Consider the following 17,834-nt stretch of genomic DNA (forward strand, 5'->3'; position numbering starts at 1 on the left):
ACAGAATTTGTTTTTTTACTTTTGCATTTTAATGAGATTTCTTACATGGATATCTTTGTTGAAGATGTTGAATGATAGATAGTAATCTTTACCATTTTTTAAATCGAGAGTTGTATTTTATTTTTTTCTTGTTTTTACAACCACAAGGACTTTTTTTTAACCATTTTTATAACAAATGCTTACATGGTTTCGATTTCCTATAGCTCTCTTCTGGTGACTGCTCATAAAATACAAATGTATTACATGAAATTCCACTCAGTGAAAACCACCCTATAAGGAGCTGAGCTACTGGTATATCTATATAGCTTTCCAGTGATCTGATAGAAAAATGGAGCTTAAAATAACAGGTTATTCATCACACCTCTTAGGTGGTCTCCTTTAAATATCACTTTTTTCAGTTGGAATTTTGTGAGAATTCAACAGCAATCAATTTAGAAATTCTGAGTTCTATATTCTTTACTCTGTATTTCCAACTGAGAACAGATCAGCAGACTTTGGAAAACAGATGGAAAGGTTGACTTCCTACTAGAAAGTTAGAGCTGTGTAACTTCTGCTCTTGCCTGTATTAAAAACACGATGTATTTTGTTTAATCTTTATAATAGACCTTGGAGGAAGGGGACTAACCAAAGGTTGAATTCCCTCTGAAGTACCAAGTATTGGACTGTTCCTCCATTTACAGAGGGAGGCTGACTCATTGTTGAGAGATCCCGCGAATAAGCCCACTGCATTCCTCTTCTCTCTTCCCCTCCATCTCATGGGTCATAAATACCAGGCAGGGACTGCCCTTTGCTTTATCTGTGTGACTGTTTCTGATCTGGAAATGACCATCATTACTTCTAGATAACACCTGCCCTGGGCAATTGCTGACTGACGCTCACATCACAAACAAATCATGGGATTATAGTGACCAGGGAGAGATCCTAGTTGGGAGTAGGTGACTTTTTCCAGAAGATGAAAAACAACAGGGCAGGCAGGTGACTGTCTTCAAAATGCAGAAGTGCTCCTTGCTCTCTGTCATCCTTGCTGGTCAGAGGCAGGTAGAATGAGGAATTGGAGCCACCAAAGCTTTTGCATGTGTGTGCTTTTATCCCCCTGTACCTTTTCCTCTTTGCAGCAGTGATCTTAGAAAACAGGAAAAACTGCTATGATCACAGTCAATGTTTCAGTTAATGTAAAGAAAAATTGATGGCGGTTTTTCACTGACATAGGGCGAATTCAGGTTTTGAGGTCTGGGGATGAAGCTGACTGCTTGTAGAAATGCAGGCAGCTGGCTCTTTGGATGAGGTCCACAATCCGAAAGTACAAAGAGTGGTGTAAGTTCCCATGGACTCTCAGATGGTGTACCTTCTTATGCTTTCTTAACAGCTACTCAGCCCTCTGGGGCTTGTGTAATAGGGGGTACCATACCCAGAAGGAAGACAGACAAGCCAAGAGAACACCAGTGTTGTTTTGTAGATGCCACACAGCCAATACTTTCTTCATGGGTTTTAGGTTTGCTGTTTCACATTTGCCTAAATGCAAGACTAGCTTGTGATTACCACCTTGCGTGGCCAGCCCTCTTTTCTCACTCTGTTCCTTGAGCTTCTCTAGCCTTTATCTCACTAATTCTAGAGAAACAGAATTGCTGGTTGTGCAGATGAGACCCAGGCCATGGCTTTGGTTGCCTTAGTCACCCTCCTCATGGCAGATATTCCAGTCATGCCTAGCATTTCCATAGGGCCTCTGGAGGTGTATGCGGGGTGGGAAAGTGAGGGGAGCATCTAGTAAAGGAAAGATAGTTTGGGCTGAAAAATCCACTCCTCTGGGGCCTGTTCTTACGATAGACTCTATACCACGAAACTTAACCAAGAGTCTCCTTTCTATCACTCAAGCTACACCGAAAGAAGCTGGTCTCTATGGGTTTCAGAATGTGTGATGGAGTATGAATTATTATTAACATTTTCTGTGGAATTTGGGAACTACGTTGTTTTCTCTGACCCATACTTTGCCTGTCAGTTATGGACAACCATCTCTAGCTGACCTCCTTCCTCCTCCCTCTTGCTGCCTTCATCTTGTTACTAATATAAAATCATTCCATTTAATTGGTATATGGTGCACCATTGTATGATAGTGAGAGATGGTTAAAGTAGTTCTCCTTTTTGTGTATTACAAACAATGCTGTGATGAACATCCTTGTACAAGGAATGTGCAAGAGTGTATGTGCATTGGGTACCTGTAGTGGGGCGCGTCTTCTCCAGCTTTCCTTGGTCATACCAGATGGCTCTCTATAGTGGTTGTATATATTTGCCTGTGTACGGGTTTTCATTTCCCCAATTTTTTGCTAACACTTGGAGATTGCACACTTCTCAGTGTTTTCCAGTCTGATGAATGTGAAATAATATTTCATTGCATTAATTTGCATTTTCCTGATTTACTAGAGAGATTGAGGATTGTTTTGTATGTGATTATTTGGGTTTCCTTGTCTTTGAATCGTCTGTTCATATCTTTTACCTGTTTTTCAGTTGGATTATTTGTCTGTTTTCTGTTGATTTTCAAAGTTTTCAATATATTCTGACTTTAAATTATTTGTCAGTCATATGCTTTGCAGTTGGTTATTTTCTTCCTGTCTGTGGCTTGACTTTGTGTACGTTATCATTGTGAGCATGCATTTTTCAGAGCATTTTGGGGGGAAAAAGTATATATGTGTGTGTGTGTGTGTGTGTGTGTGTGTATACATATATATACATACATATGCATATTCCTAAATTGTCCTCCAGAAAAGTTGTGCTAGTTTATAGTATTTCCACCAGTGCATGAAAATAACCCATTCACCATGCTGTCTGACTCTGGGAATAGTTTTATTGTCTTGCCTGATCTGATAGACAAAAGTGGTATTCTCCCTTGTTTTCTACCTTTTCCTTGAGTATTCCTACCTCTTTATTATAGCTGAAACCTGGCTTTTCGATGAAGATCTCACTTCCCTGTGACCCACTCTAATGAAGCAATTTTATCTCCTCCCCCTGACTTGTGCTTAGTACTCCCTGACCTTGTCTCTAGCCTTTGCCTGGCAACCTTTCCCATTTGAAGTCAGTCTCTCCCTTCACATGTATCTCCTCTTCTCATTCTTGATGCAGACTCCCTCTTGACTTCCATGTTAATTGCTTACAACCTTCTTCATATGTCCCCTTTGTAGCCTAACTAGGACTTGAGAATTTATACCAAGAATCCTTCAATGCCCTGGCCTCACAGTCCCTCAATCTTTTCAACTCTAAAGCCTTCGTCTTCAATATCCTGTTAAGGTGCTCATAGCATGCCCATACCTTCGGCCTCATCACTTGGAGCCATTCCATTTCCAGGATCCTACACTTTGAAAGTCCCTTTTCTCTCCAGTCTCTTGAAGGTTATGACTCCTACTCCTTCATTGCCTGCTCTGGACAACTGGTTCTCTGGCTTTCCCTGCTTGTACAGCCTCTTAGCTGCCCTTGGGACTGCCCAATTATTTTCTTATTCAGCTTGAACCTCAAAGACAAAAGAATTCCAGTTAGGTATTTGATTACCTGAGTTCCCTCCCTCTCTTATTCTTCCTATGATCTTCAGTCCTGGAGGGCTACATGATCAAATTTTTTTTGCTGTAGCCCCAAATTTGTGAATACTACTTTATCTTTTAGAAGCTCTATCTTTCAGAAGCATAGTTCCTGACCTATCATTCCTTTCTCAGAAAATTTCTGTGATTTCCCAGAGAAAAGATAAGATCCTTAATTTGGCTTTCAAAGGCCTCTAAAATCTGACATTTCGCTCTCCTTCCAACTCTCCTTCTCCCTGGTCTACTTCCAGTTAAACTACCATCAGACTGAACATCTTGCTGTTCTTCATGTTTCTTCTACTTTTCTGTGTCCAAGACTCTGCTCGTGGACTTCCATCTGCCCAGGATTGCCCCGTGATTCTTTTGCCATTTGTTCTTCCAGGCCCAGAGTGAAGGCAACCCTTTCTGCTTGTTCGGTTGGAAGTAATGCCCCTCTCCCTAAGTCCACAGCATTTCAGCAATCCCATGGCATCTCTCTAATAACACTTCAAATAGTCTTCCTGGTATTTGTTATGTTTATGTGTCTGTCATATCTACCTTACTAGAATGTAAGCTCTTTAAGGATGGACCCCTGCCTGATGCATTTTGGTGTCCCAACCAGCACTAAGTATGTTCACGTACACGTGGTTGGTATTCAGTATGTATTAGTTGAACGCATGCATGATTGTATGTATAAAAGGATGGAGGAGAGACTTGACTTGGCTTATCAGAGACTGTACTTACAATTTCATTCCTCTTCTCCCATGCTAGTGAGTCAAGAGTCAAACTTAGCTTCACCTGGCCCGGCAGAAGACACCAAGCTCCTGACCCACATTGTAACTGGGAGAGCATGAAGCTTGTTCTACTGTGGGAGTGAGAAGCTTGAGTAGCAAGAGTTCCATCAGGATGTCGTCAGGTTTAGGGCATTAGGCTGGCTACGTTCCGGGCACTGGAGAGGAGAGGATTTCAGAGTTGTACGGGAAACACAGAGTGCTCTTGGCAGAGGTGGGAGCAGAGGGGCTGGAGAGTGTGGTGACCCTGGGGTGAGGGTTTTATTTTCATCACGTCACGCCAGTCTCTTTCCTCCGTACCTCCCAGGCTGAGCCTCAGCTGGACATGGGAAAACACATCAACATGATAGTTGCCATGATTCCTACCTGGGGACCTTGAGTCATAGTCTAACTCTTCATCTCAAACAGCCTCCTGTCTCATTCTGTCCAACTACTGTTTGTCCTGAAGGTATGTCTCACATTTCCTCTCCCACAGAAATCCTGTTCCAAGTTACTCCAGCCCCTCCACCCCCACCCATTAAACTGGAGAGTGCTTTTATTTTTTTTTATTTTTTTATTTTTTTTCAAGAGGATATTAAATCGTTTATTGATTACACATGATAATGGATGATACACAAGCTTCATTCCCATCTATAATTTTATCTGGTACCATAATTCAATTTAGATATATTGCATAGGATGTGCCAACAATCATTAATCACCAAATAAACTCCCGACTCTGCTTGGGTGACCCTTTTAATGGTGAGCTCCAGATCACCAACACAGTATCTGTCAATTCAACTACACCAAGGTTTCCGAAGACAATGGCTTCTGACTGAGCCCAAGCAGGTTGTAAATAAATTTCAAATGGAACCTGGCATCACCCTGAAGGAATTCTAACTTCATACTGTTGGGGTAATTTACCAAGATGGCTTCAGAGTAGACTAACTTTACACAGCACATTTAAAAAAAAGACACATTTATTCAGCGTCATGATCAGACTATTACATTTAGCAATCAACAGCATGGGTGCAAAAAAAAAAATCTACATTAAAACCCTTTGTTGGAATGCTTTACACTTTCCACAGAACAGAAACTAAAATAACCTGTTATACAATTAGTCACAAATACAGTCCTCGAGTTTTTTTGCCCATACACATGAGTATTGTCTAAAACATGTCTTCTTTGTAGCAGCTAGGCCCTGCCACCACTGTGCTTGGCTGAGTTCACAAATCTGTTGTAACCTGTAGCTTCCCTGTCACTTCTCTGGCTCTCCTCTCCTGCTAAGCTTTGTTTCCTGGCAGTAATTAAAACCTTCTGCCACTGCCATAGCTACTGCTGCTGCTGGAACCACCATAGCCACCTTGGTTTCGTGGTTTGGCAAAGTATTGACCTCCACCACCATAGGGGCCAGAGCTTCTGCCTCCAAAGTTCCCTCCTTTCATGGGTCCAAAATTTGAAGATTGATTGTTGTAATTGCCAAAATCGTTGTAGCTTCCACCACCTCCAAAATTGCTTCCATCATTACCAAATCCATTATAGCCATCCCCACTGCCACCATATCCTCCTCCACCACGACTGCCTCCAAAGCCACCTCGACCACTGAAGTTTCCTCCACGACCAAAGTTGTCATTCCCACCAAAGCCACCTCCTCGACCACCACCGAAGTTTCCAGAACCACTTCGACCTCTTTGACTGGATGAAGCACTAGCCATCTCTTGCTTAGATAGGGCTTTCCTTACTTCACAGTTGTGGCCGTTCACAGTATGGTATTTCTGAATGACAATCTTGTCTACAGAGTCATGGTCATCAAAGGTGACAAAAGCAAAGCCTCTCTTCTTGCCACTGCCTCGGTCAGTCATGATTTCAATCACTTCAATTTTCCCATACTGTTCAAAATAATCTCTTAGGTGGTGTTCTTCAGTGTCTTCTTTAATACCACCGACAAAAATCTTTTTCACAGTTAAGTGGGCACCAGGTCTTTGAGAATCTTCCCTTGAGACAGCCCTCTTTGGTTCCACAACTCTTCCATCCACCTTGTGTGGCCTTGCATTCATGGCTGCATCCACCTCCTCCACAGTGGCATAGGTGACAAACCCGAAGCCTCTGGAGCGCTTGGTGTTTGGGTCTCTCATCACCACACAGTCCGTGAGCGTTCCCCATTGCTCAAAATGGCTCCTCAGGCTCTCATCGGTTGTTTCAAAGCTCAAACCTCCGATGAAGAGCTTCCGCAGCTGTTCAGGCTCTTTGGGAGACTCTGACTTAGACATGACGACCGCGGGAAGGGTAACTCGAACGATGCTTACTCGGCGGCGTCCACCGACAGAAAGGAGTGATCTAACGAACGTATCTCTGGAGAGTGCTTTTAGTTTGTATCTCCCATGTGGATTATTTCCTATGGCGTCTTGTTTCCCTAAGTTAGTCTGTGAGCAACTTGAGTGCAAGAATCACATCTCATGTTTTGTTCTCTCTGTTGAAAACAAAGCAGTGATCAGTAATGACCACTGATTTTATTGGGGAGCCTAATAGCAGAACTCAGAAGATTATCAGTAGCTGAATAACTGAAGGTGGGAAAGGACAGAAAGGTAAAACTTAGCGTTGGGCTGCTTCTCCAGAGTCTGGGTGTGAGGAGGCAATGCCCGTTCATCTTTCCGATCTCCTACTGTAAAAGGGAGGAGAGTGGGCTTTCTGAATTCTGGCTTTTGAAGTTCTGCCTTTGAATAGCAGTCAGCACCCAGCACCCTGGCAGGTTAGAGAATGAGGTGTTCAGGGTGTAGTCTCCAGGGAAGGGGGGCCTGGTGGCTGGGGCCCCCACGGCCCTGACTATGTCCATCCCCCTAGTACATGGAGCTGTAGGCACACATGAGATATCAGAGCTTGACACATCCTTTACCAGCCTCTTCCCCGAGCTGGAAGCAGGATGGGGAGCCGTAAGCCAGTTGGCTGACTTGCCTTTTCTGCCTTAAAGTACTTTGTTTCTGTTGCTAACAACAGACATGGGTAGTGTAAATAAAACACAGACACACAGGCACATAGACATATATGCGGAGACTGAAAATTTGAGTTGTCAGGGGCGGAGGGAAGGGCTGAAGTAGAAGGGGACTGAAAATGTGTGGCTGAGTCTCTGAGGATACTTAGTATGCCCTGGGTCTCCCCTCCAGCCATTAGAGACAGGTAGGCCTGCTGTTAGGAGCAGCTGAGTGCGCGGAGCCTGGGCAGCCGAGTAGCAGATGATAGCATCTGGACGCCACAGGTTTCAAAGATTCGGTGCTTGTTTCGGTTGGATGCAAAGCTTTGCTCAGGCAGACACTCCTCCACGCTGGATGCTGGTGATCTGAGGGCTGATAGCAGCCTCTTCCCTTCTGTCCTGCCCTTTCTTTAAGGCTTTGCTCACTGATCCCTTTTAGTGTTTATGTGTGGTGTATGTTGGTCAGCAGCAACTGTGGCCTTCCTGGCCATCCTGACCTATGAAAGCCTCCTGAGGTCTGTACACCTCAACATGTGACTGGGGGTTTGGGTGAATGCCTCAAAATTGTGAGCGGCCTTGTATGAGACTGCTTCAGCCTCACTGGGAAGGGTGGTCTTAAGCAGGAGGCTGGACAGTTAGTGCTCTGAGAAGTAACAGTTGTGTCTCACGTGAGATGAGCTTATTCAGATAGACTGTGATGAAGAAGACTGAGTCTGCATTGCTGGAATATAAATAGGGATGGGCTGGATATTCTCTCTTCCTTCCTCCCTGGACCTACAAGGCATCGAATATTATATCTGGATCCCCTCTTCTGTTCCTGATGCAGGGGGGAAAAGGAGCTGCAGTGATATGATATATCATGTGATATGTCACAGTTACTACATTTGTGACTTGCTATAGGAGTTAAAGGACCAAGGTGTATGTGAATGGGTTATTTATTTTTATAATTGAAGAGGTAGGCAAGATTATGCCTATAATGATATCAACCTGACTCATAGTGTGATAACCTTTCTTGCACAGTAGAGAGTGGAGCAAAGTTACCATGAGGGTCTGAGAATTGCACGTTGCTCTGCAGAGTCCCCTCCCTTGTGACCTTTATCATCTCTACTCATTGTGGAATGAAGTCTGGGAACTCCTGAGGAAAGCGTTGGTCATTTTCTGTCTGTTCTCTGCCTTAGCCCGTGTCTGGTCCTTAGGAGGAGTGGTTGACTAGGGCTATTATTGAATGGGGTTGGACCCAGCCGAGTTCTGAAGCTAATAAAACTCCACAGCAGGGCAGGAGGCACTGCTCTTCAGGTTGGTCAGAGAATAACCAGCCGTTCTTGTAACAGAATGTGTTCTAAACCACCAGGCCTGGGTGGCTTCTTGGAAAGGCTGAAGGAGAGGCAACTGGACTTCATCCAACTGGACTTCACCTCCCACACCCACCTCAGCCCCCACAATAGCAGAACAAGCTGTCTGTGAGGTCTGGTGGGTGAGTCTCCTACCTGTGGTTCAGGTGAGCAGGGAGGATCGTATTGAAGCCCCTCCCACTAGTTAGGAGCTTGTATAACTGTGTTGTTTTCCTTCCTGTGTCCTCAAGAGTCTGCCCCGTGCCTGGCACAGAGGAAGTGCTTGGTCATTGTTTGTGGATCAAATGGTTTCCCAAAGTGAGTTTAAGAGGTGCCTTAGACTGGCCTTGGAGCACAGATAGGATTTGGATAAGCAGAGAGGAAGGAGAGTGCTCTAGGCTGGAAATAGTTTGATCACAAAAACATGGAGGCAGAAATGGACATTTTTTGAGCATAGGGGTGTCCTATCTAGAGAGACAAGTGTATGCATGCGTGTGTGTCTTTGTGTGCAGGGGAATGCAGGGTGTGGTGGTTCGGTGGAGGGTGGAGAAAGAAGAGGAGGGAAGAGAGATCAGTGGGTAGCATCTGACAGGGCTCTGGAGGAATCTGGATCTAGCGTGATTGGCAGTTAAGGATCCCAGACAAATGATATGATGGTGTTCCAGGATGTTATGTCCGTCATTTATGGACAGGGAGGACTGGAGATGGAAGAGTAAAGGGGACTAATAATGAGAACAGTAATACTTCCCATTTATTTAGTGCTTCCCATGGGCTGGCAGCGCTTTACATGTAATCAGAGGTCACTGTAGTAAAACTGCGTATGAGGCGATGAACTGGAGAAAAATTGCGTGAAACACAACATAGTTCTTCATATCTGGTTGTATTTGACTCTTATTTGGTTAAATAAGAAATGGCTCCAAGGACATCTTTTTGAGCTCCGTTTCCCAAAACTTGCCCTTGACGCTTGTACTGAGGCTGTTATCTGGCCTGGCTGGGCTGCTGAGCTTTTGCATACTCCCTGCCAGGAACTAATGTCCTTGGGCCTCAGCTGGGGTGTGTCCCCAATCCAGCCATCTGGAAGGTCAGAGAAATTAGCCATTAGAATGTGCCCATTAGTGCTTCGAGGGGTTACAACCTGTCAGTGGAATCCTGAGCCTGGGAACTGCTTCTCTCACAGGGCTTTTCAAAGTTGGAACAGGCTAACTTCTAGCACTGGCTGCTCCCTTATTTGGACACTAAATTTTCAGGGTGAGATTGGACTTCTCCTTTGGTTTAGGAGAGTGCTTTAAGGATTTGAGATCCTTGTGAGTGATTTTCAAAGAGATAATGTGACATCAGAGCGTTGCCTTTCTTCACCTGATTCTTTCCTTGGCCCGTAGCCCATCCACTTGTAAGACCAGCATGGGGCCCTGTCCCTTCACCTCGTCTTCCTTGGGGATAAATGGATAACACATCATGGAGCCAGGAGTCAGGGTGGCTGAGGCTTGACAGTCTGGCTCCAGGGTTTGGGGGGGGTGACTTCATGCCCATCCTTGGGACATGTCTCTTGGCTTTGGGGAACTTCTGCCCATTGACTTGGTGGATTTGCAGTTTTTCAGCGAGGCGGCATGTGGGGTCGAGGTGGGTGCAGGGAGGGGTATGAGTGGAGATGATGGGTAGTAGTCGTGCTGCTGAGGGGAAGGAATCTTTTGTGGCAACTTTGAGAGCATACTTCCCCAGCCCACCCCCTACCATGGACAGCTAATCATACCGGAAGCCCAACTCTGTCTGTCAGCCTTTGGCTTTATTTCTGGTTGGCCCCTGCAAACCTCAGGAAAATAATTCAGCTCATGGCAGTGACATCGGATCCTAATGGAAGAAGAGAAAGCAGTAAGGAGAAGAATATGTTTCTGTCAACAAAGGTGTGCTCTCACTAGCTGGGACTTGCTGTGAGGCGGCCTTCAGCCCTTTGGGTGATTACCGTGGGCTTAGAGTGTATTGCCGTGTGTGGAAGGGACTGTGAATCATAAAGACAGATAGGGCTGTGGAGTAGGAGTAGGGCCTCCAACGACAGCTGCCAAGAACTCAGGGTGAAGGCTGAGGGAACCGAGAAACTGCTACTGCCCAGAAAGATAGCACTTTGGTAGTGGTAAGTCCTCTGCGTGCAATATCTTATTTAATCTGCACTACAGCATTTTGTGCGTGGAACTGTCAGCTCCATTTTATAGATGAGAAACTGAAGCTTAGATAGCGTAGGTAACTCATGCATGGCTTTATAGCTAGTGCGGGCAGAGCTGGAGTTTATACCCAAGACCACTCCTTTCCCATCATTCCTTATAGAGGAAACTATGACAAGCCATTAATTTTAGAAAACTTTTAAATTTTAGAACAGTTTTAGATTTACAGAAAAGTTACAAGGATAGTACAGAGAGTTCCTGTAGACCCTGTAAGCCATTAATTTTTTCTTTCTCTTCCTCTGGTCCATTTTATGAGGATTCATTGGGGGTGGGGTACAGATTTGGAGTGAGAACATTTTTTCTAAAGATTCCAACTTGGTGATTTTTCAGCTAGGATTTTTTAGAGGCCATCAGAGTATATTATTTCTTCCCCAGTTCCACTCTGTCTCAGCTCTGCTGGACTGGGCTGGACCTGGCTTTGACGTCTCATTTCAAATACCCTACTTTCGGACTCTCTTCATAGAGTTGGATAGCAAGTGAGTTTCAGAGATGAGGGAAGGCAGGTAGCTGTGGGGAGCGTCCTGAGCAGCGTGGCTTCTGGGCATGCTTCTGTCTGATGGGGCTGTGGCGGGAGTGTTAATAGTTTCAGCTGGTGTTTCGTGGCCTGGAGCCAGAGCGCTCCTAGGAGCACGGGGCATCTGTGTAGTGAGGCCTCTCTGCCTGGATGCTCTCTGGAGTCTGTGCTTGTGCAGCGCAAAGGGGTTTGTGGTGGTCACTGCTCTGGGCCCCGGCCTTGCTGTGGGCAGGATAATATCTGTGGCAGCTGGTGTGCTTGGCTCTGGGCCCCGGGCACATTCTCCATTTAAGGGAAAGGGGTCTACAATCTCCTTGGCTCTGGGTGTGAATGGGCTGGCCCAGAGTTCGCTCATGGCCTTTGCTGGATGTGCTTTTTCAATGAGATCATTCCAGAATTACATTCCTATGAAATTATATTTCACTCAGGACGTGAAGCTGGATTTGTGTTTAAGCATTGACACTAAAACTCGGGGCTCAGAGCTGGGCAGAAATGAGAATAGGGATAAACAGCTCTTATATAGAAGGAGGGGAAGACAGAGGAGAGAGAAAACAATTGTTAAAGGATTTTGAATTTAAAATTGGTACAGTGTAAGCATAGCCAAGGAGTCCAAATTGTCACTAAGCTCATAGAAAGGCAGACGCGATGTTTGTCCGAGTGGCCTGCCACCCTAGGCTTAATGGGCTTACTCTCCCACATCTAATTTTTCTGTCTTCTCTTTGTTTGTATCTTCCTGTCTCTGTCTCTTTCTGCTCACGTGTGTGCCATCCCCATGTCCCCTTCCCCCATGCTGGCAGTATGAGATTATCATACTCTGTATATGATTCTGTATAATTCTTATGGAAATGCTGTTCCCTTAGCTTGGAATGTCCTTCTCTCCCTTTGTCTTCCCAGAAAACTCTAGTCACTCTAAAACTCATTTCAGCCCTGCCTTCTCTGAAATCTTCTCTGAAAGTATGAAGAAGTTTGTGGAGTGGTAAAATAGAGAGCCCCGTGAGTTCTAGGTTCCACAGGCAAATTACAGGGATTTAGTCTGGACTCACTCAAGGTGAGATGAAATTGCTTCCTGAGCAATCTTTGCAAAACTGCAGCAGGATGGAGAGGAAAGAGCTCTAGACTTGGGATTGGAGATTCTGAGTGGTGGTGGCAATATTGTATTTCCCTGAAAATAAGACCTAGCCTGACAATCAGCTCTAATGCGTCTTTTGGAGCAAAAATTATATAATATAATATAATATAATATAATATAATATAATATAATATAATATAATATAATACAATACAATATAATATAACATAATATAATACCAGGTATAATATAATATAATATAATATAATACCAGGTATAATATAATACCAGGTATAATATAATATAATATAGTATAAGATAATATAATATAATACAATATAGTATAATACCTGGTTTTATTTTAATTTTTGCTCCAAAAGACTCATTAGAGCTGATTGTCCAGCTAGGTCTTATTTTCAGGGAAACATGGTAATACTCTCAATGACAATAACAACAATAACGTAGTCCTTACTATGGACCAGACATCATTCCAAGCACATTTTCTTTTTCCTAATCCCCTCACCTTCCCCCTTATCCCCACCCCCCATCCAGCAAACCTCAGTTTTTCCTCTATGTCTCTGAGGCTGTTTCTGATTAGTTCATTCACTTACTCTTTTCTTTAGCTTCCACATATAAGTGAGATCATATGGTATTTGTCTTTCTCTGTCTGACTTATTTCACTTAACATAATGTTCTCTAGATCCATCCATGTTGTTGTAAATGATAAGATTTCTTTCTTCTTTATGGCTGAGTAATACTCCATTGTATAAATGTACCACAGTTTCTTTATCCAGTCGTCTACCGATGGGCATTTCAGTTGTTTCCATGTCTTGGCTATTGTGTATAGTGCTGCAATAAACATAGGAGTGCATAAATATTTTTGAATTGGAGTTTTGGATTTCTCCGGATAGATACCTAGGAGAGGAATTGCTAGGTCATAAGATAGTTCCACTTTCAGATTCCTGAGATACCACCATCCTGTTTTCCATAGAGGCTGCACCAATCTGCAATCCCACCAACAGTGCACAGGATCCCCTTTTCTCCACATCCGCACCCGTACTTGTGTGTTGATCTATTGATGCTAGCCATTTCCAAGCACATTTTTTATATTGGCCCATGTACCCTTACAAGAAGCCCTATGAGGTAGCTACTATTAACTGTGGCACAAGGAGAACTGGGGTCGCACAGCTGCAGAGTAGTTCTAGACCTGGTTCTGCGCTCAGTAGTTGTGTGACCTTGGAGGCAAGAAGGCCTCCCTGAGCCTCAGTCTCCTCTGTAAAGTGAAGAAAATACCGATTGCATTTAACCTCCCAGGCTTGTTTGGTAGACTCAAATGAGGAAACATGTGAAAGTGTTTTTGAATCGTATAAAGCACTCGAAAGGGCCGGGAAGAAGGGAAACTTGCATTAGACGTTGGGCTCACACTTGATGCGTATGCTACCCGGAGTATGGGCTGCAGTTGTACTTCACAGCCTCGCCGGTGGGCTGGTGGCCACAGCTTTGATTATATTGAGAATCAGGATTTGAGCTGCCATTAAAGAATGGAGAAAGCAGTTTTCATTGGAACCAAATGTACATGGGAAATGTCACTAAGGACAGATCTTTAGGACTAACTTTCCCTCCCAGTAGGGAGAGTGGTAAGGAAGCAGGGTGATGGGCATTTGCATGGGGGAGAATTACTCTGTTGGGCCCTTGGGAGCAGTGAGGCCACCACAACTGGTGGCAGAGAGACTGGCTCAGCGACGAGGCCCATGTCTGCTCCCACAGTCACGTAGTCCAGTGGGCATTGTGCCCTCTAATGTGCCAACACTTGGTTGGGGGGCTGAGCTGTGCTGAGCCAGGCAGTGGATGAGGTAGAGGGGGGAAGGGGAATTGTATCTGTGTGTAGCCAAGGAAGAGCAGGGCAGTCTCCTGAGGCCCATTCTAACCAGTGCTCTCTAGCCCTCCTCAGAGCCATGGGGCTTCCTCCATGAACTCTGAGCTCAGAGAGCCTCCAGCCTGCTCGTTGCCTGGATTGGCCAGGATGCCTGTGTGAGTAATTATAGGTCACTGAACAGAACCACTAGTCAGCTACATCCCTCAAAAATGCCTAATTGTAGGCTACAAATATGAAAATACACAAGAGCTTAGATACATGTCATACCTCATTACCAAGAGCAGTGCCATGAGTCAGAGTGACTTGGGTGGCTTTTAGTGTGTTGGGAGCTGCTTGGCGAGCATGCCGGCTGGCCCAGCAGCGGGGAGGCATTTTCTCCATGCTTCGCACAAGGAGACTGGGGACTTAGGGGAAGGGGAGCAAATACCTTTTGTGACCATAGCTTGCTCTTCATACCTGTGCTTACACAGCTAAACGAATGTGGTTACCTGAGGGCAGATTTGACTTTTCCTTGGGAATTGTCTCTACTACCAGTTTACAAACCACATTAGAAAACATCACATTTGAGTCTCAGGACCCTTGACATTTGTGAGTCTAATATTTTTGGACTCAGCTATTTCTAAAACTCTTGAAGGCCTGTGATGGATAGTAGTCTGTAAATTACTGACTTCCACGTTTGACACAGTGCTGCGTGGACTCAGGGAAGCAGGATGCCTTATTGCAAGTGTGCCTGCCTTAGCGCCCAGCTCTGTAGACCTCCATTCATAACGATTGTGCATTTATGAGGAAGGTAAAATGGGTTAGGACAAGGATTCTTAAAACGAGTCTATGAAGGAACTTTGGGAGCTTGTGAACCCCCTAAAATGGTAGACAGAAATTTATGTGCATACGAGTATGAATTTTCTGTGGAGGTTCCTGGGGTTATAGATACTACTTACAAGTGAATAACAACTGCTGCCCTCTAAAAAGTAGAGATTGGGGACAGTCTCCATATGCATTCCCTTATACCAACGCATTACAGTATACTTGATAGTTACTGCTTATGATGACCTAAGATGGATTTCTCTAGTTTGTACCATTTTTTTTGGTCATATGGCTCTGAATGAGTTAGCATCCTTGAAAGATGCAAATTTTCCATTAGAGAAAACTCAATGTTTCAAATCTTTGAGGGCAATTTCCAAACAGGAATTTCAGAAATGTTTTGAGAATATATTGAGATAAAAGTGCAGGCCTTTAAGGACTACTTTGAAGAGGATAACATCTGGTATATTGTGTACAGTAGTCTTCCCTGATCCACAGTTTCACTTTCCAAGGTTTCAGTTACCTGTGGTCAACTGCAGTCCGGAAATATTAAATGAAAAATGCCAGAAATCAACAATTTATAAATTTTAAATTGTGCTCTGTTCTGAGTAGCGTGATGAAATTGCACACCATTCTGCTCTGTCTTGCCCAGAACAATCATCCATTTGTCCAATGTATTCACATTGTATATACTTGTTCCTCAGTGTCCCCAGGGAATTGACTCCACGACCTCCTGTGGATACGAGAATCCACGATGCTCAAGCCCCTTATATAAAATGACATAGTGTTTGCAGATAACCTAAGCACATCCTCCCATACACTTAAAATCATCTCTAGATTACTTATAATACCTAATACAATGTAAATGCTATGTAAATATTTGTTATACTGTATTGTTTAGGGAATAATGACAAGAGAAAAAGTCTGTCCATGTTTGGTACAGACACAACTGTCTTGGGCATAACTACATAGTACACGCCAGCTACTACATAGTACAACAATGTAACTTTGCGAAAAATATTTTGATCTACAGTAGGTTGAATCTGCAGATGTGGAATCCACAGATATAGGGGTCAACTGTACACTCCCCGCCCATTAATCACTTAGTCGCTGTCTTGGTCTTCAGATTTATAGTCTAGGTATCACAGTGCTTGTGTTCAGTAGTAACCTAATGCTGTGTCACAATGTCTCCGTCATTCACCTCACTTCATCTCATCACTTAGGCACTGTCTCATCTCATATCGTCACAAGAAGGATGAGTACAGTATAATAAAATATTTTGAGAGGGGGGACACCATGTTCACATTACTTATTACAGTATATTGTTATAATTGTTCTATTTTACTATTAGTTATTGTTAATCTCTTACTGTATCTAATTTATAAATTAAACTTTATCATATATACACATGGGGAAAATATATATAGGGTTTGGTACTATCCGTGGTTTCAGGCATCCACTGGGGGTCTTGGAACGTACCTCCCATGAATAAGGGGGATTACTTTATTATTATTGTTAAGTAATCTGTTTCATTACCTATAGTTATACTTTCATGCCCTCAGCAGTTGGAATCAAGCCTATAGCCCTAGTACAACCTAGATAAAGAAGATCTGGGAATTATTTCTTTGAAAATTGCTCAGTAGTAACTATGTTGTCATTCAAATGGCCCCTAGGAAGATAATTGCTTGAGGCCGATGGGGAATTTTTAAGTTCCTTGAGAGAAATGAGGGTATCTGAAATACCTCATATTACCTAACTAGACCATACTTATTTATTGCTGGGCTGAGGGAGCCCAGGTCCATATTGGAGCTGCTTTGTCTGGGGGGGGTGGTGGTCCTTTGATAAATGCCCAGCCTGGTTGCCGTGGACTGGTGCACTCCTGCACAATGCCATCTTAGCGTGAGGCCTCCCCTCAGCTGGAAAGGCAGCCTTAGATTGTGAGTAGTAGTGGTGATAGAAAGGTAAGGTTCGTCTTATTGGTTTATTATCTTTCCTCAGGGTTTTAAATTTTTTAGTCACCTCTAAGAATCAAGGAATCTCAACATTGGAAGGGACCTTACATACCACCCACAAAGCAGGGAGGGGGGGCAAGATAGTCTAATCTTCTCTGCCTCTTTTATTGTTGTATCCCCAACATCTTAACGGGCTGAGTGGCTTTTGGTAAGGATTCAAAAAATACTTGTCAAATGAGGGAGTCCCTGTAAACATCAACAACTTCAGTACACCATTGTCATTGTTTCATTTGTTCATTTAATTGACAAATATTAATAAACTCCTACTATGTGCTCCTTACTCTGTTTTGTGATATAGTGTAGTGAACAAGATAATCCTTGTCCTCAAGAGTATAGCCTGCAATTGAGAAGGAATGAAAAAAAAATTGCAGTCTCTAATTGGAGTTTAAAAATAAAAAGTTCTCCCTCATTTTGCCTATTCTGGATCTTTGGGGGGCCATAGGAAATACATCTAGTCCCCTTTTCACATGACAGCCTTTCAGAATTCTCAACGGAATTATCAGTCTCCCTGCCATAGCCTTCTCTTCTCCAACGTGAACATTCTCAGTTCTCCAGTCGTTTCTCCTGTGCTGGGCCTCTGAGTGCCCTCTCCACCTGGCCACTCTCCTCATGATGCAGTCCAGTCTGAGCCTGTTCCTCTGACAGCGTGGAGTCCAGAACTCAATATCCCAAGCAATTTCCATGGAATGTTTCAGCCTTTCCTACGTTTCAGCTTTTCTCCGCTTACTCTGGGCT

General features: G+C 43.9%; 2 protein-coding genes across 4 annotated transcripts in view; one reads left to right on the top strand and one right to left on the bottom strand.

Moving 5' to 3' along the window:
* The window catches only part of DENND2B (DENN domain containing 2B), a 145,879-nt gene that overhangs the window by 64,903 nt on the left and 63,142 nt on the right, over positions 1–17,834 (top strand). The window lies entirely within an intron of this gene.
* On the bottom strand, positions 5,275–6,660 carry LOC308503054 (heterogeneous nuclear ribonucleoprotein A1). Its single transcript, XM_081061847.1, has one exon. The coding sequence runs from the start codon at positions 6,580–6,582 to the stop codon at positions 5,620–5,622; it is 963 nt and encodes a 320-aa protein (XP_080917973.1). The 5' UTR covers positions 6,583–6,660; the 3' UTR covers positions 5,275–5,619.

Source organism: Rhinolophus hipposideros (genome assembly GCF_964194185.1).
Source record: "Rhinolophus hipposideros genome assembly, chromosome: 10".
Lineage (NCBI taxonomy): Eukaryota > Metazoa > Chordata > Mammalia > Chiroptera > Rhinolophidae > Rhinolophus > Rhinolophus hipposideros.

Excerpts from the sequence above, each read along its gene's own strand:
- LOC308503054 (XM_081061847.1), bottom strand. The coding sequence starts at position 6,582 with ATGTCTAAGTCAGAGTCTCCCAAAGAGCCTGAACAGCTGCGGAAGCTC.